At 42.0% G+C, this 24,940-nt stretch overlaps 1 protein-coding gene across 7 annotated transcripts in view; it reads left to right on the forward strand.

The window, feature by feature from the left end:
- CUX1 (cut like homeobox 1) overlaps positions 1-24,940 on the forward strand; it is a 281,049-nt gene that overhangs the window by 232,611 nt on the left and 23,498 nt on the right. For 6 of the 7 annotated variants that reach the window (XM_080393233.1, XM_080393234.1, XM_080393235.1 and 3 more), the window contains 3 exons: positions 4,295-4,483; positions 9,305-9,569; positions 14,631-20,424. The exons of the other annotated variant lie outside the window; for it this stretch is intronic. In XM_080393233.1, the coding sequence (XP_080249359.1) occupies positions 4,295-4,483; positions 9,305-9,569; positions 14,631-15,342 (1,166 nt within the window). In that variant the 3' untranslated portion in view covers positions 15,343-20,424. Of the gene's footprint in view, positions 1-4,294; positions 4,484-9,304; positions 9,570-14,630; positions 20,425-24,940 lie in introns of those variants that run through there. 7 annotated transcript variants of the gene reach the window in all.

Here is a 24,940-nt window from a genome sequence, read left to right on the forward strand (position 1 = left end):
TTTGACTCTGACCTATGCTTTAAGCTTCTAAAAAAGATAGTTGTTTTTTTTTTTAAACCGGTAGAAAAATCCTTTTAGATTGTCACACTGTCCTTAAAATCTCATCATATCCTTGCTCTTCTTATGCTCTGCTCCTGGCTGACCAGCCAGACACTACTCCCACCTCCCTAAATACAGTCCAGCAGGCTGTCAGGAAGACCCAGCCTCAAAGCCAGGGAGATCTCCCCTGGAGAAATGCATGTTTCCCCATGCCCCAGCGGTTTAGGCATAGGTGAAATAGAGGTGTCCAGCACGATGGGAGAGGGAGGTGCATCACAAGCAAAAGCATAGTGCTAGGGGAGGGTACCTGTAGAGCTAGGAGGCTAAATTCAGACTCTGTTGAGGTTTAGGTGACCTATCAATAAGTATATGGGGCCATGCAGGTATTTCACTTACGAGATGTGCAAAGCTAAGGCTGCTTTTGCTTACAAATAAGTTTTTGGGTGTCAAATTAAGTGTAACGCTTACACGGCTGTACATTTTGAGTAGTCCAAGGGATTAACCGGATCTGAGAATGGGAGATCCACGCTTAATACTGCCACTATGCCTCTAAACCACTAGTTCTTCATATGTGTTTAACACTTGCCTCCCTCGCAAGGCATTGGGAAGCCTTTAGCAGACCTTTGAAGTCTGTAGCGGGAAGGCAGTACGGGTCGCCCCAGTGTTACCTGCACGTGCTTCTGGGGCTTAGCATGGGATTCATCTCACTCACATTGATCAAAATAGATGTCTGGTACTCTCCGGAGGTACCAATTTCTCTCCATTCACTACAAAAGGGACCAAAAAGATGTTTAGATTTAGACTGCTGATGATACTTACATGAGAGGAATTCCATATCATCTGAACATTATGACTGTATAAGTAAAAACTCCTTTATTTTAGTATGTAAGGAAGCCTTTTTTTGGCTAGACACAGAATAACATGTTATTATTTTAGATTATTTTTTTTTAAAGTGGAAAACTACTGAGATGGGGGAGGTTGCAAGTTGTAATTTAACATAATCTGGGCAAAAAAAAGAAAATGGCCCTGATCATGGACATAGCCTGCATGAGATGGTGTTCCACTGAACCCAGCAAAATTACACGCTCGTGCACATTGGCACGAGCAGATTGTGGTTGCTTGTTCAGTGGAGGTAATGTAGAGGTAAAGCCACAAGTCACAGTAAGGGTTTGCAGGTTCAAGCCCCTAGTTTTTGGGCAAAATGCTGTTGAGTGCTGTACCTGCTCTGTGTTCCAGAGAGGTTTGAAAAAGTATTTTTGTTTGCATTTGCTTTGATGCCATTTTTACTTAGTCTTTTTTATTTCCCATGATTTTTGTTTTCCTACAGTGTGGCTGACAAGCCTAAAAAGCAGCAGAAGAGCCAGGAAATGTGCCCCAAACTCTGCATTAGGTGTGGAACCAGTTTCAATGTCTCCTTTTGTGCCCTCAGTGTGCTAGTGCACCAGATTGGCTCGGTGCACAGGTTTCTCTCTCTTAGGCCTCAGAGCCTTGTGAACCAGTCTCAGACAACTGGTGGTGGCTCAGTTGTTCCGTTATCACTGGCCAGTAAAGAACAAAGTTGTGCAAAACCATTCAAGATATGTTTGGCGGGTCTTCGCTCCCATGCCTTTTAGTATTCGTTTAACAGTCACTGTTTTAACAAACAATGCCGGCAGCGTTAACGTTGAGATGCTGCTGGTAATCCTAGTCCCGAACGTCCAGTGATTCCCTGTTGGGCAGCGTAAAACTTGGAGAGGGAAACAAATGCAGTGAGCTATTGAAGGATTGCAGCGGCGGGGATTTTGCAGAAAGGGCCAGGACTAACCATGAAACCAACATAATTTACTGAAAGCAACATCAGTGGGAATAGGCATGAAGGATAGCGGGGCCAAAGATAGGGAGAATTAGCAGGAATTTTAGGAAACCTGTGCTTAAAAATATTGCAGTTATTGATAGCACTCTGATGGAGTGTGATATACCTGCTACCTCCTGAGAATGATTTCTAACACATTCCCCTTTAGCTTGGGAGTCTTTCAGGTGTTTTATCCTGTCAGGCCACATCCTGGGATAAAATAAATGATACAAACATCTTTAGCTTTGTTTTTAACACCAAGAGAACATGACGTTACCTTCTCCCGCATTTGCATTTTTAATTTTTAGGCTGTAGTTTGAAGTTCGCTTGCTTTAGCAGCATTGCTAGTACCTGATCTGGTGTGCTTATTCCTGACCCTTTTGCGAATTTGTGCTGGCATTCCTCTTCACGTGGCCACACAATAAACCGGCCCAGTTGGTCTGAGTCAAAAGAGGCCGTTTGATTCTAGGTAGGTTGGTTTGACTCAGATCGGTTCCCTGCTCCGATTTAATGTGCAGCCAAGCAGGCGGTGGCAGTGGCCACGCTGGCCCTGCGCAGCAGCTGCTGGAGCCTCCGCAGCTGCAGGAAGAAATGCTCATGGCATTGCAGCCTGAGCACAGCCCGGGCTTAGAAACTGGGGGGGAACGTTAGTTACGAAGGCAAATTAAAAGATTTTTTTTAAGTAGCTGTCTCATCTTGCTAGTAGCTGGCAGGTTTAGAGGTAAATGGGTGAGGCCTTACTGATGCTTTTAAACAGACCGACAGGGAGTAGGTTCTCTCTGCAATACGCATGATCTAAAATTGGCCCTGAGTTACTTCTTTTGTCTGATTTTCTTGATACTGAGGGTAATGGAAAATCACTTCTTACTTAGGTACTTAAGTGAATTCTGAATTTAGGTTTCTGTTAGGTCTGTAAGAACCATTTTTGGGGTTAGTTTTAGAGCTTATTAGCAGACTGTGTCATGTTAGCCCTGTCCTCGTTTCCCCTTTCTGCCTTTCGTTGTCTCGGCTGTTTCCTCCAAAAGCTTTGCAGACCCACCTGCCCTATGCATCTGAATGGGATGTTCTGCAGCTTCTAACTGGTCCCACATCCCCTCCTGTCCCCATACAGGGGGGGGGAAAAACCAAAAAAAAACAAAACAACCCCAAACAAATCACCAGGGCAAAAGTCTTGGGATGTTTCTAAAGAGGAGGAGGACATTCATGGAGTTAGGCAAAGGGCTGTAGAACAGATATTTTCCATGACCTGTTTGAAGGCAAGAGCTGATGGTGCTTTTGCAAGTGCAGACATGTCCTGGAGAGCTGTAAGAGCACAAGCTCCCACATATCTGCATTGTCCCTTAGGGATCTGTTTGTTGCCGCTAAGGGTGCTGGCATTGCCAGGAAGCGCAGGAAGAGCGTTCTGCTTTGTGTTAGTGAGGGCATGCGAAAGCTACAGATCAGACACAAGACCCTGAGGCCTAAACTTGGTCAGCATGGAAAGATCTTTGGGTTACCTGGAAAACACACTATAGCTGCGCTTGTATCAGAAATCACCGGCGGTGACTCGGATGACTTCAGGCTCTGTCTTTTAACAAAAGCTGCTGCATATTGAGGCAGTTTAGCTTAGGAAGAACACTGAAGTGAAGAGGTTTAGAAAACCAGCTGTATGGTTGGGTTTGAGCTGCACAGGCATTTTCCACAGTCCTTTGGAAGTTAGATCTTAACCACGTAAAACTAGCGTTACCAGTGCACATACAAATTCTGCACACTGAAAACCATATGCAGTTTTTGCCCTGTCAGACAATAGGGTTTTGAAAGAGAATTAAAATCTTAACTAGAAGGATCGTAGAGGCTGTAAAAAAAAAAAAAAAAAGGCTGTTGTATTGTAAAATGTGAGTATCTGTAGTTGGTAAGACACAGTTAGAACACCACCGATAGTACAACACAGAAAATATGTACATGTGTCTTTGAGGACACTTAGATGACCATTGATGAATGGGGGGGTTACATTGATCTTGGTTCATTGATTGCTTGAAATGTTTGGATTGCCCTGTTGGAACGAAGCCGTTGCATTACCCTTCTGCATAAGAGCTAAGTAGCCTCACTACTCTCACTAGTTACCTGCTTAGCTAAAAGTTCAGTTTATTTTTAATCTCATTAATTTTATTTTTTGCACACTGTTTCACTGTAAGGTCCCAGTCCCCAAACATGTTGAGCTCCCCTCTTTGCCACAGTCAGATCCTAAGAATTAAACTAAAGCTCGATATTTACACTTTTAGGGGCGGGGGGCAGAGCTTTTATTCTTCTAAAGGTTTCTTTTGGGTTTTCAAGCAATTCTGAAGTAAGAATAATTGACAAATGATCTTGTAGATGTGTTCTGTCTTTTTAGTTAGCCTCATCTCTTAGCTGAATGAATTCATGCGATTTTCAATTTCGTATTAGGTCAGCGTTTGTTTGGGGAGACAATCCTAGGGCTAACACAAGGCTCTGTCTCAGACCTTCTGGCTCGCCCGAAGCCCTGGCACAAGCTGAGTTTGAAGGGACGGGAACCCTTTGTCCGCATGCAGCTGTGGCTGAACGATCCCAACAACGTGGAGAAGCTGATGGATATGAAACGAATGGAGAAAAAAGGTAACTTAGAGCAGACTGCTGACTCATGTTTCCCGTTATTTCAAAGATGACTGTGTTTTTTATAACTCTTCATAAATAGTATAGGGGCAGCATTGATCCAGTATTATGAAGGTTACGCAAAATGACTTCATGGTCCTTTATTTGATGCTAGCTCAAGCAGATCCATCTCCAAAAAAAGCCAAACAAAAAACCAACCCCAAACCCTGCATATTCACCAGCTGTCGTGAAATCATTGCTATATTCTCCTATAGATTAATTACTGAGGCCCTGGTGTATCACTGATAACTTGCCTTACCAAATGAGAAATGTGAGTTTGGGAGCTGGCTGTGGGTTATTAGTTAATAGCACTGCAGCTGGTCACAGATGTTGGCCTGGAAGAAATGTGCATTGATTCCTGAGAGAGCTTCTTGCCAGTCCTGCACTGATAGTCGCTAGGAGGAATGAAAATGCAGTCTTTATAAAAGAGTATTTGAGAATAATTAAATTTGTAGCCTTTCTAAGGATGAGGGAAGGTGATTGTGTTAATACACACATAAAATGGCTAGGTCATGAGTATGCACCTGTGAGAAACCCAAGTTGTTATTGGGTGTTTTAATAGGGAGTATATCCTGAAAATTTATCCCACTGTCTGTATTTTAAATTCATTGCTAAAAAACAGTGGTTATTCAAAGCCTTGGTTTTAGTACCTTCATGTGATTTTACAGGAGAGATTCATAGGCTGCCATTATCAGCAGTTAACTAATTAATGATACACGCATCTCTCAAGCTATCCCTCAGTGATATTAGTACAGACAGCTTTAATTGTATGCGCTGAAAGCACTGCTGTTGACTGATGTCCTGAAAGCATTAACACATTTGATCAAGAACCTGGTGATTATATTAAAAATTTGAGTGAGAGAGCTTCTGGGAAAATCATGGTCTTGCATGCTTGTAAGGAGAAATTCAAATCCTTGTCATAGTAACCAGTATAATATAATGCAGTGCAGTATCTTACTGCAATCGTGTATGATCTTCCATGGGGAGTAAAATCCACGCGGGTTTCCCACTTACAACTGTAAACCAAAGGGAGCCATGATGGTTTTTGCTGTATTAGAAACGTGGCAGAAATAAAATTGTCAACTAGCTGGATTTTTATAGCCTCGCAGAGAATATCACCCATAATGCAGGAAAATAAAATAAAAATAATTTAAAAGTAGTACTGACTATCCTTTCAAAACTGTTTTCTAAACTGGACTCTTACCAAATACTGTACAATACATATGCTCTATAGATGGCACCTGAATAGAGATAAGGCTATAAATCATAGAGACTCTGTACTGAGCTCCTGGGCTGTGTAAGTGCTGTCCTCATAGCACAGCACTCTAAAGTGAATCCAACCCTGTATTTTCTGCAAAATCCTTTCATGCAGGTAAGGATCCTGTGATTTAACCTTTTAAATTGCTCTAGAGCCGCATTAAGAATTTAACTTTCCCTTCAGCTAATGTCAGTTTAAGAACAATGCAACTGTATCTGCTACCAGTGAAACATTACTATCAATTATTCCTTTGCCACATTTTATTAAGGTAGTAAATTAATTATTATCATAAAGGTGAGCTGCATATATATATTTTTTTTTTCCTGTTCTGCCAGTCTGAAGTTTGTGCTATTAAAGTCCGTTTTAAGAGGTTCTGAAAATTTGCAGTGTACATTAACTGTGTCTTCGGAGGAAAGGGAGGGTTCACGCTCATTAGGCTCAGACACGCCGCACCACCTTTCCTGCCTTGGGAGAGTTCATTCCTCTTCCTTATAACCTCCCGGTGCGTGTTCAGCTGGTAACGTCACACTCCTCACTGAACAGTACTGAAGCCTGCTGTCAGGAGAAAATTTAATTCCCTTTATTTCCCCATTATTTCACTTTTTAATAATCTTATTCAATACCGCGTAAGATAAAAACTATATTAAAAGGGGCTCTGGTTTACCTCAATGGGCAGCTGCTAGTTCTGCAATAGCGTCTGCTGCATCTGTAGCTGAACACATGCTGGGGAGACTTCCCAGAGGGACACGGTGGTGCTGGGCTGGCCACAGCAGGGGTGAAAAAAGGTAGAACAACTCAGAGGATAGAGCTGGCCGTGACAAGTTTGGTCTCAGACCCACATCCAGACCTTTGCCCAAATTATGTTTAGGGGTTATTTTTTCATAGGTCTCCCGAGAAGCGGAGACTGAGCACAGACAAAACTCAAACTTCTCCAAAAATCAAGTGTGTTTGCGACTTGGATTGCAGTTTGAGCTTTGCTGTCACTGCAAATATGCTAAACGATCTCCTTATGTTGTCTGCACACAGCACATATGTTTAAAATAAGAATTAAAAAGGAAAAGCTTTTACAAACGTCATCTAAAGTTTCCAGAGACTGTCATTAAAGCCTAAAGCTTAGGTGCTAGTTCAGCACATGGTGAAGGGCCAGGATTGTGCCTTTGGCCCAGTGGAAATTTGTTCTACTAAAGTATTATCCTCCAGAGGAACAATTGCTTATGACAGAACAGTGGGACATCCTCCTCTTTATTTTTCTGTTAAGGAAATACGTGCATTTATATCATTTGTTCCCTTCACATGAGAGAGACCCAGATCATCTATTGCACCTTTTGTGATCCCAGTGCGAGTTACAAAAGCAGAGGTAGGCATTAGGGCATGAAATGTTTCCCAAGCTATCGTAGCTCCATGCTGTCCGCAGGAGTCTAAAGGCGAGAGCTCTGACCTGGCAGAAGTGCCATCCTTTGGAGAGCAGAGAAAGCAGAGATTCAGAGCATCCTGATGCATGGGTGTCTCATGTTAACTCAGTTGCCAGACCAAATTCCAGAAATGCCAGTTAAGAGATAAGCCTAAACACCTTTTACATCTTCCATGTGAGGTTCTGGTTTGTCTCATGGCCTCCTTTAAGCTGCTGCATGTTGCTGAAGTGTTAGATGTTGTCTTTCGGACCTCCTGGTTGTGCCATCAAAGGCAATAAGGGAACCTTGTATATAGTTTGCATGTGAATGCAAGTTTGAAATAACACCTTAACACCTAGGAGGTCTTGGAGAGTAAAGACGTTATATAAATGTGAGATTATATTGCTGAAATGATTAATTCCGTGGTTGAAGGTTGTAACAGTTCCTTGAAGGCTGCAAAAATAAGGCCAGTAGGTCACTTTGAAATAATGTGTTTACCTGCAGTCACTTTGCAGTTCTACATCCAGCTAGAACAACTTCAGTAGGTGATTTTTTTTTAATTAAGTTTATTTTTTTAAAAAGTAACTTTGCTTTTTATAGTTATTTCAAATGCATGCAGGACTGTATCATGGCAGAGTGATGGATCATGAGCAACTCACATTCTGTTCCGTATCGGTGATCTTACACAGTAGGCAATCCACAGATAATCTGTCATATTCAGGCAAAACAAAATGAGGGCCATGCAGATACCCCCAAAAGGTTACAGAATATGTTCAAATTTCACTTTGATGGTAGTAAGACGCAGTGTAAAAACATCCCACTGGATGTGCCACTGTGTAGAGGACAGGTTGCTGAAACCTACTGGAGACAGAAAGCCCAGCCAGTCCCATAGGGAGCTCTGCCAGAAGTTGACTTGTGTGAGAAGGGCTTTGAAAATTTCAGTTTGATTGCATTGAATTTTTATTCTTTGTGCACCCTCAACCTAAAGGCAGAGCTGGAGGAAGAGAGAAATACATTTTTTTAAGAATTTGGTTGCTGACTGGTGTGATGTGCCCCACCAGTCCCTGGCTCTGACTGGAGCTCCTGGCTGTTGGAGATTTAGTGCCTGCTAGATTGATGTCAGGCTGGTGTAATCTGGAACTTAATAGCCTAGGTTATCAAATTGCAGCTCTTGAATACCTAAACTCTTAAATATCTAGAAGGTATTTAACAGGCCATTAAATACTTTATTGACAAGATTCATCTATATTTACCATTTTCAGCCCCCTCATTAGCAATGCTTGTGCATGATACTGCCAGGTGCACTAAATCCCACCTCTCTTTGCCTGGTGTAAATCAATCAAGTCAGTGACAGTGTTTGCTGGGACTCTTCGCTTGCAGAATTCGCCAGGGCAATTCAGTCCCTATCAGGGAGGAGAGTCAGCAGTGGTATCACAGGCTTCTGCCATCAGCCTTGCTGAGCTCCATCAGGGCAGCAAGAGCTTTCTTGAAAGTACATTCATTTTTGAAAGAGCCTTGCGTAGGGGAGGAGGATGCTGTGGGCTGTTTTTCTTTCATAACCTGTCACCGCTATAGCGAAGATCTGTAGGAAAAAGCAGCAAACCCTGGCAGGTTGTTCAGCCCATCACTAGGATCTCTGGGCTCCGGGCGCCATCGTGTGTTGGAGGTGCAGCTGCCTTCAGCTTCCCGGTCAGATTTTTAATTTAGAGACCTTAAGTGTCAGGGAGACCTTAGTGTACACCTTAAGTGTTTAACAGCCAAAACCATTTCAGCTGAAATGAAGTGCAGCTGTCCTAATCAGGTGCTTATGTGGAAGTTCGCCACTCTTGAAAGAGTGAATTTGGAATATGTCATGTTAACTGAACCCTGTTATTAATTTCCCATATTCATTGAAAAAGCAGAAAACTGGCAGGTTTCCAGTCGATTTACTTTCTTTTCTTCTTTTTCTGCCTCTTGCATCCTCCCCACATTTGCTTTCCTCTGATCACTGATGATGCCTCTTCCTTTCTGTTCTCTCTCGACTAGCCCATCCGTGCATGTACAACCTGTCATCTTCGCGTTTATTCCACGGCTCGTATATTCATTGATTTTGCATTTGTATTCAGCTGGGGCTGATCCGATGCACTTCTCTTTCAGCCTACATGAAACGGCGACACAGCTCTGTTAGCGACAGTCAGTCTTGTGAGTCCTCATCCGCTGGAATAGACTACAGCCAGGGAGCCAGCCCGCAGCCGCAGCATCAGCTGAAGAAGCCCCGGGTGGTGCTGGCACCAGAAGAGAAAGAAGCTCTGAAACGAGCCTACCAGCAAAAGCCATACCCATCACCAAAAACCATTGAGGAACTCGCTACGCAGCTCAACTTGAAAACCAGCACCGTGATCAACTGGTTCCACAATTACAGGTATGAGATCTCCCGGGAGCCCTACTCATAAAGGATTTATTTTATTTGCTTTGGCAGGGTGCTACTCCGCTTCAGCAGACTGTGTCTGCTTCCGCTAGCACGGAGCGGTTGTACAAAATGAACAGTTTCGACAGCAGGGAGGTTCTAACTAACAGTAATGCTAATGCTCCAGACTAATTTTAAGTCATCCCTGAGGAACAGCAATATTCACATATTGATGTAAGTAGTGTTTTTAAAGAGAAAGTCTCATTTTTGGGGTGGGCGTGGATTTAGAGATATCCACTATTGAATATTTATAAATTCCATTGCAGTAAGCAAGGCTGGTCTTTCTTACTTGCATATGCACACTCACACAGACATATAGTGGCACACATAGACATGCATGTATAGGTGTGCGTTTTGTGTGTGTTATGCCTTGGCGGGGAGTGCATGGAAGTGTCCTCTTCTGGGTGACAGCAGAATTGCACTGCTTTCATCGTATAATTTTCCTGCAAAAAGAGGATTTGGTTTTAGGTCTTGAGCCTCCGAGCTCTGCAAGTAGACACTGTGTGTGCTGTATTTCTGGGAAGCTCCACAGTCATGAGGGACAGAGAACAGATAACCCTGAAGTCAGATGTGATCGCAGGTTTATTTCATTGTTATGATGAAATCATGGAGTCACTGAAATGAAATAAGATGTCGGTCTGTTTAGTTCCTTTGTCATATTAGAAGGAACTTTCTCCACATTTGAACCATTGAAATAGGTTTTGGCCTAGAGACTGATAAAAAGGAACAATGCTGGAATGGCATGTAAGAATTAGAAGGATTTGAGTAAGCATATTCTCAACTGTGCTCGGGATTGGGAATCTTAATTAGTGCAGCAGGCTTTGCTCTACGAAATCTGTGGTAATGAATATTGAACAGGTACAGTTAGGATACCAGATTTAGTACTATTCTGCTCCTTCACTTGGAGCCAGTAATGTTCCTAATTAGTCCAGATAGCTAAACCTGTTTGGTTTTGGAAACTGTTAACATTTAAAGAGTATTTTCCACTTTGGCCCTCCTCAGCTTTTAGCAATGGCCTGGTTTCCGCTGGGGTAGAGCGGCTGTGTGGTGTTTAGCTGCCTGCTGGGTTAAACCATGACGAACAAGGAAGTTGCTGAAGCAGAAGCAGCACAGTTTAATGAGATATCTCAGAAATATTATGCACAATAGTTAAATAATGTTTATAGTAAACAATATAAAATTTAAAAATTATAACCAACGAGTAATCATATTTACACTGAATTTCATTGACTTGAATTCGCTACAGATGCAGCCTCTTTCACTGCTCAGAGTTCTCCAAATGCAGGCCTCTCTTCCAATTCCCACTTCTAGGCAATTATGCACGAGTTGGAGGAATGCCTATGAAAATATGTTCCCTTCGGCCTGACAGCAAAATGTGCTGTTCTCACTTACGCAGATGAGAGCAGGAGCACTGGTGGCATGTGTCATCTTCCTCATTATCATGAGATCTCCTGTTTAGGCGTGCTGTGAGAAAGCGTGACAAGTCATGATTGATCAGCCTGTTTAGCCACACCAAGCTATACATTAATGTAGACTAGGTGCTGACAGTTGTATACAAAATAAAGAATGTATAAACAAGGTGCTAGAGGCTCGTGGGTAGTACAAGCCTCCCAGCACTGAGTGACCTGGACCTGCTCCCAGATGTGCTGCTGAGTCTCCAGGACTTTACAAAAGATGTTTCAAGTCTGTTTGGAGCCCTGGGTGCTCTGAGCGGTTGCCACCACTGAAAAATCGGAACACGTGCCTGTTCTTCTCCTCTGTACAATAATTTTCTTAGCTTTCGTGCATGAAGTACTCTTAAATCATTTACAGGACATTGCAGAAGAGGTACATGTTCTGCTAGGGGAACAGGGTCTGACTGTTCCGTAGCTCATGTATTATAAGAAATGGGTAGTCTTTCCCCTCTTCATCTTCTCCAGGCCACACTTAGCTTTATTTATCTCTTTTATACTCTCCCTCAGCCATTTCTTTTCCAAACCAAAGTCTTCATACATGAGCAGTTCCACATCTCAGACCATATAGTTATTATTTAATATAAAATTTTCTTTGAAGTTACTTCAGGTAAGGCAAGGTACAGATTTGGACAAGCTTGTCTTCCTGTCTCTTGGGAATCTTGTTGCAGTGATGCTTTTCCTTTGGGATTTGGCCCAAACCTCACTTTCCAAAGGTTGTTGCTACAGCAGAATCTACCTTTTTATCCACCAGATGGGAAGTCAGCACTAACGTTTATTTTCTGCAGCAAAAGAAATTTAAAAAAAAAAAATCCGTAGCAGGCAAAGAAATAATTCAGTTCAGAATATAAGTAGGTATAAAGGATTTTGACATGTCTGCAAACTTAATCCAAGTCTGTGGCTTTGTATCCATACCAATCAAATAGCTCTCAGAACTTAAAAATAAATTCACCTTACTTTGCATTAGTGAAGCACATATAGGACACATCATAGTTTGAGGCTCTGTTGTCTTAAGAATGGTACAAAAGAGCAGGAGGTAGGGATTTCTGTCCCGCTTCATATGTGGAAACTAGCGCATAAACTCAGTAAGGTCACAGAGATGATGCTGCAGAAGCACAAGGAAATAAACCAAACTTTCTTGAACTGTAATCTAGCACTCCTGGATCCTAAATTTCATTGCTTTTACTCTGGGCATATTTTTCAATGAACTGTAGCGTTGCGCTTGTTCAGATGTTGTGTGAAGGCATGTACAGGGAACTTGAACATACACCCCTGGAGATCGCTGATGTTTTGAGTTACACTGATGAATGCCAGTAGGATGTATTGATGCTGAGGCCAACCCCTTCCACCAAGAGGAATGCTCTCTGGAATTTCCGAGCTGCTGTCACTAGTTCTTCTTTACCGTAGGGATTTAATTACTGTGTTAATCAGGAGCCAGACTAGATTCCAGAAGCAATATATTGAGTGTGAATTCCAGGGATTTCCAGACATCAAACCTGTATTCTGTAGGGCTGTGGTCAGATAATCAATGAGCATGTCATCATTCGGTATCTTGATGGAGCTGAGGTATTTTTAATGCCATGCAGGCACAAAGCCCTTACCTGTTTCCTCTCCTGACTGGGCGAATGTTGCAGAAGCAGCATGTTCTGGATCAATGTCCATGCAGGGAGATTACAGGCATAAATAGAGCCTGATAATCGATGTTGCAGGATGGATGCAATTAATGGTAATAGAAAATTAATGTTAGCACCTGTGGTCTTCTATTAGGTGAGTAATATTCTCCTAGGGAAAATTACAGACCCCCTAAATCCTTGAAAAGTGTGGAGTCAGCAAGTACTGTGGAAATACTCAGTTGCATTTCAAGTCAGTCAATAATATCGTTAGCTTCAAAAGCAGTATTCAGATGGCGTTCTGCATTTATCCTAATTTTTTTCCACAGTGTGCTGTCTTCTGTAGCACATTTAGTAAAAAAAAGGAAGATTCTTACATCCATCAGCGTTGGGACAGCATTTCGCTTGTGATTTGCAAGACCCTTAGCAGTTCTCCCAGGCTAAAACCGAAAGTGTTACCTTTGCTCTGAAGGATGACGGTTTTGCTAAACTCTCCCTGTGTCTGTAGTCTCATCTGTGACCGCAGGTCACTGGGGGTCCCTCTTGGGTGCTGATAAGGACCTGAACAGCGGTCATAACCTCTCCTCCTGTCAGAGCGCTACAGAGAATGAGTTAGCCTAGACCCTAAGATTTTTGCATACTGTTCTGTACTTCTGAGGATCTTGGGAGCTCCTAGAGAAGGAAGAGGGAGGAAGGACCAAGTTAAATGGCAAAGGTGGCGTGTTCGGGGTATTATTGCACGCCTGAAGTAATAGGAGGCACAAGGTGGCACACCAGGCATTTTTAACCACACATGGAGTGCATTAATTCCCTTGCAGTGCACTGCTTGCCTTGTCACTATTCATGTTCTGAAATCGATTTTTTAAATAAAAAATGAGGCAGAAGTCAGACTTAACTCATAGACTGACAACCTGTCAAAAGGCTTTGCTTCCCCAGAGCACTTCCAGAACAACAGCCTTTGTTTCATCTTCATTTCTCCTTGGTATCCAGAACGCCAAGGAAGGTTGTCCAGATTTTATCCTTGTTTTTTGTTTAGGCAAATTGTGGCTCATTTCTAGTGGAAATCTGGATTGGTTTGTATTTACAAGCCTTTTTTTTTCTGGGTCTACTAAAAATGTTTTCATATTTTTAAAATCCGCCCTTTTCTGGTCCAGTGTATTGTAGAGTTTCACCTACCTGGTGTCAGACTTGTAGTGGGGGTGGGAGGCTGCAGGACCTTTCGTCTCTGTCCCTTAAACCACAGCCAGGGCTGTAAAAGTCGAGCATACAATTACAAAGTTAATTTAAACTTGCAGAAAAAGGGCAGGTGAGCTGTCGTTGGTTTTCACCGATCATTTTAGTACAAATTGATTATCTGCGTAAAGTTTGTATTTCTGGTTTATTCCATGATGCCCACTGAGGCTACTAGAAGGGGAGGTCATCAATGTCAGATTTACGATAAATACACAGAATCCTGGTTGGGTCAGAGGGGTCAATCTTGGCACAAAGCACTGCAGAAGCCACCAGAGATGGCTCCTCGGCCTGCTGGCCCCCTCCAGGCTGTGGGGAGCCCCCGGGGCACCCCAGCCTCGGCAGCCTGCATCCTTCCAGCACAGCGGGCTTCGCAGCCAGCAGCCGCCTGGGGAAAATGCAATTCAGGGCATCGAGACAATATTTCATGTTCTTCCAAACGCCTTTTCAGGCAGTCTTTTGGGTTCAAGTGTGCGAGCGCTCCTGCTGACCCGGCACAGTTCAGCCACCCTGTGGCTGAGACAAAATGGCGTCTCAGGGAAGGGCACATCGAATGGCCCTGTGACTGAGACAAAATGGCGTCTCAGGGAAGGGCATGTCAAACAGCCCTGTGGCTGAGACAAAATGGCGTCTCAGGGAAGGGCACCTGGAACGGCATGTCTGTAGAGCAGGGTGATTCCGAGTGAGCCCCAGCAGACTCACCATCCCTCTCCCCTGTCTCCTAGGTCTCGCATCCGCCGGGAGCTGTTCATCGAGGAGATCCAGGCCGGGAGCCAGAGCCAGGCTGGGTCGAGCGACTCTCCTTCCGCCAGAAGCAGCAGGGCCGCTCACAGCTCTGAGGGAGACAGCTGCGATGGCGTGGACGCAGAAGGCCCACCTGAAGGAAAGCCGAGTGGCCCGGAGGCGGATGAGTACAGCAATGCAACCACAAAGTCTCAGGGAGGGCCAGCGGAGTCGGCGTTCGAGGCGGGGGAGGAGGCACTGCAAGGCGCCAGGTCTTCGGAGAAAGCGGAGCCGTTCCAGGCGGAGAGCCTGGAGGACACCGACGACGAGGGCAGGCTCAGAGCACCGCGCCAGAGCTCTCCACCAGCATCGCAGCGCCCGGGAGAAGCTCTGGAGACACTGCCAAACTCTGCCACGGAAGGGGATGCCTCTACCTCAGCTGCCTCCACCTCAGTCCTTACAGGGGAGAGCTCCTACAAGTCAAAAGAAAGTTCAGAGAAAATCTCCAGTGTGCCAAGTACGAGCTCGACGCCGGCCGCAGGCTCGCAGAAAGCCAACTCTCTCCAGAGCTTGTTCGGCTTCTCCGAGGCGGCGAGCTCCAGGAACACGCGAGACAGCTCCTTGAGGAAAAAGAAAGCGGCAAACTTGAACAACATCATCCACCGCTTGGAGAAGGCCGCGAGTCGAGAAGAGGCCGTCGAGTGGGAGTTTTGAGATTAAACTCGCCCAACTCTGGAGAGCTGGGAAGTGAAACTGGACCTCTACTGGTTTTATTGTGTTGCGCACTTAACCGCCCTGCGGGCCACAGGGCAAAAACGCCATAGGCCAAGGTGCATATAGAAAACAAAAAGGAGCGTTAAGCCCAATTTATGTTTGTGTTTTCGAGGAAGAAAACTGAAATGTGTAGTCAAGCTTTTTTGTACCCTGAAGTGTTTTTATTATTGCCCTAAGTGATTTCCACAATTTCTGGAATAACTCATACAGCTTTGCCTTGTGCCCTCCTCTTTGGTGTGGGCTTTAAAAAAAGAAAAACAGAAAAAAAAGAAAAAAAAAATCAAACCCACATATTAAAAGGGGGCTTTTTATCTGCCATCTAATGGCTACAGAGCGATAATACACTATTATCTTCTTAAACCAGGAAAAAAGGGGAGATTTTTCAAAAAAAAAGAAAAAAAAAAGAAAGTTTTTTGTAGCTGTTCAGTTGCCACTAAGAGATTGCACAGTCAACCGACTCTAAACACACTAGTTTGGATTCCTACATATTTTCAAGAAAAGAAAAGAATCTTGTTGTTTGAAACTTTGAATTAAAAAGAAAAAAAAACACATTTACTCCACATATTTTTTAACAAAACAAAAAAAAAGTCACATCAGGAAAATATCTTAATTTGTGGTAGCTGACTTAGTGTTTTCTTGTAAGTGAAATAGAATATTGACACGTAGTGCACATTGTTTCATAGCTTTAACTGATTCTGGTCTTTTGCAGACCAGAATTTGTTTAATACACTCCATTTTAGGCCAAATCAGGACAAAAAAAAAAAAATCTGAATCTAGGTATTTTATAATCTGCTTTTTAACCTCTAACCACAGAGCACGCTGATCAGACCTCATATCTAGGAGGTTTAGGAGACAACTTAGAAACAGCATGTACTTGATCATTTCACTTGGTTCGTAGTGTACTGAATTTCCTTTCAGTAAAGACAGATCGCTCAAAAAAATGTTGGCCAGTAACATTTCAGCCTGCTACTTTGGGGACGTATTCTGTAACCCAAAATATTCAGCTTACCTGGAATCAATGAAAATGCAGTTCGCGTGTACGATTGCTGTCACACACCACTAAGAGGGGACTGGAGCTGCCTCAGACAGAGACCTTTTCCTGCTGTTGGTGGCCATTTACTGAATCTCTTCCCACCGCAAGCACTGATTTTAAATACGTTTTAGTTGTGGGAAGCTTATTTTTGCGTGGATAAAGAGTACATGGCAATGACCAGACGGGCTCTTACCGGGATGGAAATAGCCCAAACTCCAAACCAAAACATTCATGCTCTCGAGTCCCAGTCTAGACCATTCTGCCCTGCAGAAATACAGCCTTTTTCCATTATTTTATGCACAGGTTAGGGCTGATCAAAGTACAAATCAAATTCTAACTTGTCTCTAACTCCTCCTGTTGTCTATATGTATATGCGTGAGCATAGAGGTGCGTGGAAGGATGTGTGTGCGTGAGTGTGTGCGTGCAATTTTATACGTCTGTGTATTTTCTTACGTACTTGTGCACACATAGAGTGCATTACTGCCACCTTTTTTCAATAAGCTGTTTTATCAGTTATGGCTTCTACAAGTTTGCTAATTTAGACTCCTTTATTGCCATATCTTTAAAACTAACAATAGATGATTTCGGAATATATATATATATATAAATATATATATATATAATTTTTTTTTGCTTATTTATAGGTGCTGTATTTTATTATCTGATTGTTAGGAAGGGATGAAAGGGGGCAAATATTCTTTAGAGGGATAGACTGCCGGCAGTATTGGGTATAATTTACAAGATGTAGTTGTCATACTGTATATTATTGATTGAAGACTTTTTGACCGTATTGTGTATCATTGAACTTTTGTCTTAGGTCAGCATCTTTTTGATGACACTTTAATGGTGCATTCATTACTTCTTAAGTTTAATTAATATTACTTTTCTGATTTTGGGGGAGGGAGGGATGGGGAGAGGAGTTCCGACTTTAAAGGTATGTTCCCAATATTACACCTCAGTGTGCTTGTATTAATTCATTAGTAGGATTTTTGACTGTAAGATGTGAAACCACATTTCTTGCATGATGTTTTAGAACTTATGTATTTCATTTACAGTCTCTTAACATGCAACAGCAGCACTTAGCGCAAGTTTTCACAAATTAAGAATCAGTACACTAAAATCAATCCTTTTCATGATTAAGAAAAGAAGGCTCTAGGAGGCTGAAAGGCAGGGATTTATTTCCTATTTTTACTGCTAGCTGTTTCAGGATACCTCCTTGGGTAATTGGGGACTTGTGATGCAAAAGTAAAATTGAGAAACAGAGAGAGCAACTGCCCCTTTCTGTGATGTGCTGAGGAGACAATTTGTAGTAACAGACACCAGTATGTGACAGCACGTGCTGGAAGCGGTTACGGCTTCTTATCTGGAGTGCAGTTAGTCTGTGGGAATGGCCAGCAAGGGAAATAACGTGGGGAAGCCAAGTGTTACCTCTCTGTATCTGTACAGTGTCCTGGTTTGACTTACAAAGCACAGCTCCATCGATAAATGCACATCCTGGTAAAAATACACATACCTTAATACAAGTCATAACAAGATGCGTCTTCAGCCAAGAAGCAAAACTTCTGACTAGAAGACACAGATATTTTCTTACGTTCTTTTATTTCGTTTTTCTTTGTTGTTGTTTGGTTCAGGTTGGGTTTTTTTTATTAATTCTAGGCAATATACTTGCCAGTCTGTTTCTACTGTCCTCGTCTGCTGATTTGAGATCCAGGTGCTTGATGCAGTCAAGTGGTTACTCTCAGCTTTCTCGATAGTGAGGTTTTTTTCTGTTTGACGAGTTTTTTTAAATTAATATTCCCCAAACTGTTCTTGTGCCTGTGTCTATATGATTGCATTCCATGATGCTTACTGAGAGCTCTTGCTGCATTATACGAGAACAGAACTGTATTCACAGGTTGAACGCAAATGCAGCACTTAAGGTCAATCTCTCTTCTTAATAAGCAATACATAAGTGCCTTGAAACTTATATCTTTTTTTAAAAAAAAAATTTTATTTTTGTTTTGCTTTTCTGGTTTCCACTAGTTCTTTAGGATTCTTTAGCATCTGCCCAGTTTTTAATGCTGTAATGATTTTTAAAAAGCATATCTGTAGCTTGCCCTAGAGGAAATCTTTCTTTTATAACACTAACTGTTAATTCTGAGCTCCATTATTACATTTGAATCATGTAATTTTGCTGGATAAAGACAGCATTCATAAGTCAGAAGTCACTCCATCCTGCCAAGGGTTGTCATTGGTATCTATTATAAAATTAATCAAATAAAATGCTGTCAGTATTTCCTATATTTTTGGCACTTTATTAATGGCTTAGCTCCTTTTGTTCTTTCATATTTAATGATCTGCGTTGAATGTGGTTTAGCCTGCTGAGATGCTATTGGGGTGACCTGGGCCGTCCTGCCGGGAGTCACTTTGGGTTCCTTAGTGACCACCTTATTTAAGGGCACAGGCAGATGAACACCCTCAGATCAAGCTCGTAGAGTTTAAGTGATGTTCCCAGCTGTTTGTTCCCGGTTTTTAGCCAAGGTCACAGCTGCTTTTCTGTTTCGGTGGGAAGTAAAATGGATTAGCTTGGAACTACTGCTGAGATTCTCTTGTTGGAGATGAGTTACCTACTGGCTTTCCAAACTGGCAGAGACCTCCCCCATTCAGAGACTGAACTTCAGCAACACTGAAAGATTTTAGCTGTATTTTTGATCAAGTGTGGCGTTCGGAAGTAATGCTTTTAGGAAAATGTGTATTGGAATAACTTTTTTTTTTTTTTTTTTAACGTATTTAAAAGGGCAAAAAAGATTGGAGGAGAAGAAATGCCAAAGAGTGGCACGGTGGCTTTTACCCTCTTGGGTCACTGATCCCTGGGAAAGGAAAAGGCGTTATTCAGGCACGTGTGGCGTGGGGCTCATCTCACAGGGCAGTTGTTTTGTAGAGCACAGAGCATGGCAACAGAGCCCTGGCTGATGATGTTTCTTTTCCTGATGGATAAAAGCACAGGCAGTTTTCAGAAATGCCAGGAGTCTTGATTTTTCCTGCGGTTCTTTAAAAGCATTTTTGTTTTCTTCTTCTGTTTCCAGTTCCATGCTCTTAGTAAAGCTGTGGATGAAGGGCCTGGGCTATTTTAACAGCAATGTCTTTATACTGCAGTTAAAATTGTCGATTTTTCTGTCTGGATGGTTAGGGAAGGAGAACAGTGTGGTACTTTGTTGGCTAAAAGCAAGGGAAGAGTATCCCTTTGCAGAGGGGTCATACAGCAGGATTGTCGATACACTTCCATTTTTGAGGATACAGATTTCAGACAACAGAAGTGCATGTTTATTGGCAGAAATGCATTTAATTACAATTGCTGTTGATGCCATAAAATTTGACCATGTTATTTGTTCATCTGTCTGTAAAATGCCTATAAATAGAGCCACTCCTTAAAGGAACCAGTATCAGTGCAGTCTGCCCATATCATGAATTAGTGAGTCCTTTACTAATAAACTCCTTGCTGTAATAGGAGAGATCTATCTTACAGTTGAAAAGGATGTATGTGCCTTTCTCATTAGGTGAAAGATCTTTGCGTTATTTTTATGTAACTTGTTCATATGGGAATTGTCTAGACAAGGGGGTTCATGAACACGACAATTCTATGCAATATTCTCTGATCCAGTTACTTAAAAGTTGCTATTTTTCAGTCTTTTAATGGGTGAAATAGTAAGAGAAGTGCATCATTTCGGTGGCAATTGAGACTACAAAGCTGATAAAGTCACCTAAAATAGGATTGAGGGAAATCTGACAAAATAATGTAATAAAATAACAGAAAATGCTAACAGTGATTGCAGTCCCCACTAGGACAGCTGCCGTCAGAAGTTTGTCATTCTCCATCTTAAAATTCTGAATTTAAAGTATTCTTAAAGCTCACATGAAATAAAAATGCTCCTAGAAAGAACAGGGCAGGTTAGAAACAGGAAAAAATCCCAACGTTTTGACCATATATAAATTATGAGAATACGGGGGGGGGGGGGGGAGTAATTGGTTTTGGACACTTCTTTGCACTTGAATCCAAAATAGTTTATTTGAGCTGAAATGTCGCAGTAATCTGGACCGGTGCCTTTAGCAAGGTTGCAAAGAGGTCAGTAATCTTAGCAATTTGTTGCAAACCCAATGTGGTGACATTTTAAGATGCAGATGGAGGGCACTATTTTTGCTTCATTTGTGTCTCTTTCTAACGCGTGAATTTCTTAAATGATCTCTTCTTTCTTCTTCCTCCAGTGTATGTATCCTAGGATATTCTCTGTCTTAAAGCCACCACAGTGTGTGGCTGAGCTGTGAGTGCTTCTTGAGGACTATCAGAAACAGGAGGAGAAGAAGAAAAGTTGGTTCTTAGGTGGGGGCGGGATTTCACGTTCACTAAAACCAAATCAGGTCTTTCCCATGAGCGAGTGGCAGTTTTGGCCCTGGTGAGACAAGCTGCTTGTAGCCTCATATTCCTAAATTGAACTCACACAGATAAAACAGCTGCAAAGCAGTGTTCAGTTCGCTCATCTGTTGGCCTGCTGTGTTCCCCTTGCACTTTCTGCTGCCCCACGGTTGGAACATCAATGTTTTCTTCCTTTGCATTGCATATACAATCAACTTATTTTTTATGAAAAATAAGAGAATTCTAAAATTCTGTATAAAAAAAAGGCTTTTTTGTCCCAGCAGTTTAAAATCCTGCCGGATGGCTTTAAATTGCAAGGAGAATCACTGGCGTGGAAAGCACAAGTTCTGAATTTCTCTTCTGGCTCAAGCTTCTTAGTTTGAAAAGTGACTTAGCAGTCCCTGTCTCCTTTGCATACGTATTTGAACTCTAAAATGTAGAAATACTATTTCACCAATTTTGTTCTTTCCTCCCTGTCTCTTTTATGGGATATATTGACTATGTTATATATAAAATATAGTTAACAATGAACTTTATAGCAAGAAAAGCCCTTTATGCTATGCCTAGGGACCGATTTGTCCTGCATGACCAGGTCATGTACTGTACCCTACCCTATTAATATGCAAGGATAAAAAGGTTTTATGCTCTGAAGGTGAAGTTTATCCTTTTGGAGAAGGTTAGCGTTAGGCCTGTGCACTTAAGTTTTCAAAAAGCCTTAAAAACAGGTATGTGAGTGGTGCCACCTCTCTTCAGGGATGATTTCTCCCCCAGCCAAGTGGTACTGTGGCATATTTAATATAAGTTATTAGCTGTGAGGTCATTTGCCAGCTGAAGAAAGTCATTCCTTGAACTTTATTGGTGATCCTCCTCACCAGCATCCTCTGGTACAGTCAGGGACTGATGGAGGCATCACACCTGCTTTTCCCAAAACCTGGGCGCTCCGTTTCAAACCCAAAGCCCTCGGCTGTCTGTGAAGTCTGCGTTTCTACAACTGTTCTGCGAATGGAAAAGAACTGATCTGATTCCTGGGTGTGATTTTCATTGCTATTCACAAACATGTTCTGGCACTAAAGTGCATTAAAAGGAAGTGACTCCTTTTAAAAAATTAATAAGATTATTGTATTTTTCCTTGTCCAGCTATTCTATGAAGGACAATTGCTGCCGTTTTTCAAGCTTGCTTTACTCACAGTGATGTTAATAGATTTTTGCCACAGTTCTGTAGATTTCTTATTATTAAAACTGTTGGTTTCACGGTATCATTTCAGTTTCTTTGTAATTTGAACCAGCCAAGCACAGAGAATGACTGCATTCTTAACCGTAACAAAATAGTGCAGGAACCAGTACAGCAAACGTGGATGCCTAAAGTCCCCATGATGTTGTTTCTTTTGACTTTTTGTTTTAATTTTAGAGATGTTTGTACTATGTAGTACAATCTTCATCCAAAGATCCTTGGAAATGGAGAGTCGCGCCAGGAATTTCCAGCTGTTATGGTGACATACCTGCTTTTCGCATAGTTACTGTGTAATTCTGTGGTAATGTTCATAACAGCGCAATCTCTCTATTGATAACAAGAATAATGGCGTTAAGTTGCGTTATCCTCTTCTGTCTATGCGGGTAATTAATATGCATTTTTAGGAGTTGTTAAATGTGTATATGTACATGATTCCGGTATGGAAAAGCCCCTCTGTATATGTAGTATTAGCATGCTTGGTCCTAATAGTGCAGTAGAATTGCTACAGCCAAATTCGTGAAATCATTTGGGGCGTGGGTGAGTGAGGGCTTCAAACCAGTATGTATTTCAGTGCATAGAGGATGCCATTTTCCCACTTGTCAGCTAAGTTCCCTGTTGTAAAGAGGGGATTAGCCATCTGAGAGATTGGATTGTTTGAGATATGCAGGTTTAGCTAACGAGGAGGGGGAAGATCACGTTCAGAATATAGAAAAATAATTCCAAGGGTCTGAGATGTGCAGAAGCCAAGTAATTTGAAAGGAAGGGTCAGACCTTGTCTGTAGGTTTTGCTTTGATACAGCCTGCAGGAAGTTAATTTGCCAGATATTTTCACATGTAAAATGTTTTCTCCTATATCTGTGTACAGCAGGAAGGTAAACAGCAAAGACATATCAAAAACAATCACAAAAACAGCTGATCAGTAAATTATGCCAAGTATTAAATTAAAACAAGCAGTTTGTTCTTGCTCTCCCTGAGCTGAAAATTGAAGTATTCTTAGGAATGAGACAGAAATTCTCTGTTATGCAGTTCCTTTTAAAGGCAAGCATCTGTCTTTTCAAGAGTAGAAATAAAACTTGGCACTTGACTTGCTCTGAAGTACAATCTTACCTCCAAGTAACCACAGAAAATAGTTTCTACAATCAGTCTTTCAATCAGACTTTTCTGGCTTTTGTTAGCTTGCATTAGACCCTTAGTGCTATTTTGATGTATAATTTATATGTGGGTAAATTATTACTAGCTTTAAAAGTGTTTCCAAAGTACCTAGTTACCTCTGGATGCTAGTACAGGCTATACAGGGAGTACTTGAGCATCTAGTTTGTAAAGGAGGTGTGTGGGGCATAAGCAAGGTCACATCTGTATCAGTCTTTTCTTTTTCCTTGATCAGGGCTTCCATTTCCTTCTCGCCTCCTCTAGAGGGATGGAGATCATGGGTCAGTTTCTTTCCTGGGGGGGAAAGATTTTAGTTTAGCTTGGAATTATTTTCTTTTCATTCAGTAGGCGTGTCATCAAAATCCTGTCTGTTACTGCATTTCCCGTTAAGTTTTTCGTTTTTGCTACTTTCCTGAAATTTCCTATTTAACAAACTTTCTATACTTGGAAAGCTATGTGCCTTATTTCCTAATCTCTTCATGGAGAATAATCTGAAGCACAGTGATCTAGATTGCAGCATTCACGGCCGCTTTTCATTTGGGGGGTGGGGGGAGCAAACACTGATCAAGGAGCAAATGCCCAACACGAGTTGCCCCTTTTGCTAATGAGCACTTCAAACACTGTGCGTTAAGTCTTTGTGCAATAGAAATTCGCGTTCTGTGTTCGGAGGTTCGTGTCTCAGCCGTCAAATGCAGGCGAGCGTGAGCTCTAGTTGAGAATTCAGGTTCCTGGGGAAAAAAAAAATATTATATATCCCTCTGGGTTGGCTCCGGCAGCACGGTGGGGTCTCGGGTTAGAAAGTCCACCATCGCCCGGCAGCGTTAATGCTCATAAAGCTCAGTCTCACCCGGCGTACTCGTAGGTCTGTCAGCATTCAAGAAACATTCGTGGACTTCAGCCATTGCTAACCGCCACCATCTCCTTTTGTGCCATTAGTAATACGTGCTGTCTTCATTTCCATGCCCAGAGCCGCATTGTCTCTGGATGGCGAGGCACTGTAAAGTCATTCCAGTCTTAATTTGGTTTTGGAAAGAACAGGCTTTCACCCACCGGCATCCTCAGCCCTTTCCAGCGCTTGTGTTATTTTTCAAGCTTGCTCTCTCTACAGCATCATAAGGTGAAATATATAAAGGTGGTTTGTAATTAGGAAAACAATCTAATATTTCCTATTTATGAGATTAATTTTAACAGTTTCTTTTTTTTGAGGTTTGTTTTTGTTTGATATAAACACAACAGGAGTATACATATCCCCTAAACAGACGTTGGAGAAAGTTTGGGCTGTCCTAGCGATGGAGCGTGGTGGTGTCGGCTCGTCGTAGTATCCATATCATTGTGCCCCTGTTGTGTTTTCTAGAGCAATCATTAAAAAAAAAAAAAGTATTTTATCTAAATGCCTAATAAATAATATTATTTAAATAGTTTTAAAATAATTTAGGACTGAGAATAAGAAGCCTCAGTTGTGAGAGAAGAGACTTAAAATATACAGAGAGAGAAAATACCCTTAGCCTCCTAGAGCCTCTACTGAGAATTTCATGAAGATGCAGTGCCCCTTTGTCAAAGTACATTGCCATTTACTCAAGAGTGTTAATTTAAAATGAGAGACTGGTTTCCTGTGATGTTCATCTTTGTTGGCATATGTTTGAATTCCTGAATTCAGAGCTGATTTTTCTTCTCATTCGAAGTTGGTCAAGGAAAAAAAAAAAAAAATAGAAAAAAAAAAAAGTTTACCTTGTGC

Source organism: Falco punctatus (assembly GCF_963210335.1).
Source record: "Falco punctatus genome assembly, chromosome: 1".
In the NCBI taxonomy this organism is placed as follows: Eukaryota; Metazoa; Chordata; class Aves; order Falconiformes; family Falconidae; genus Falco; species Falco punctatus.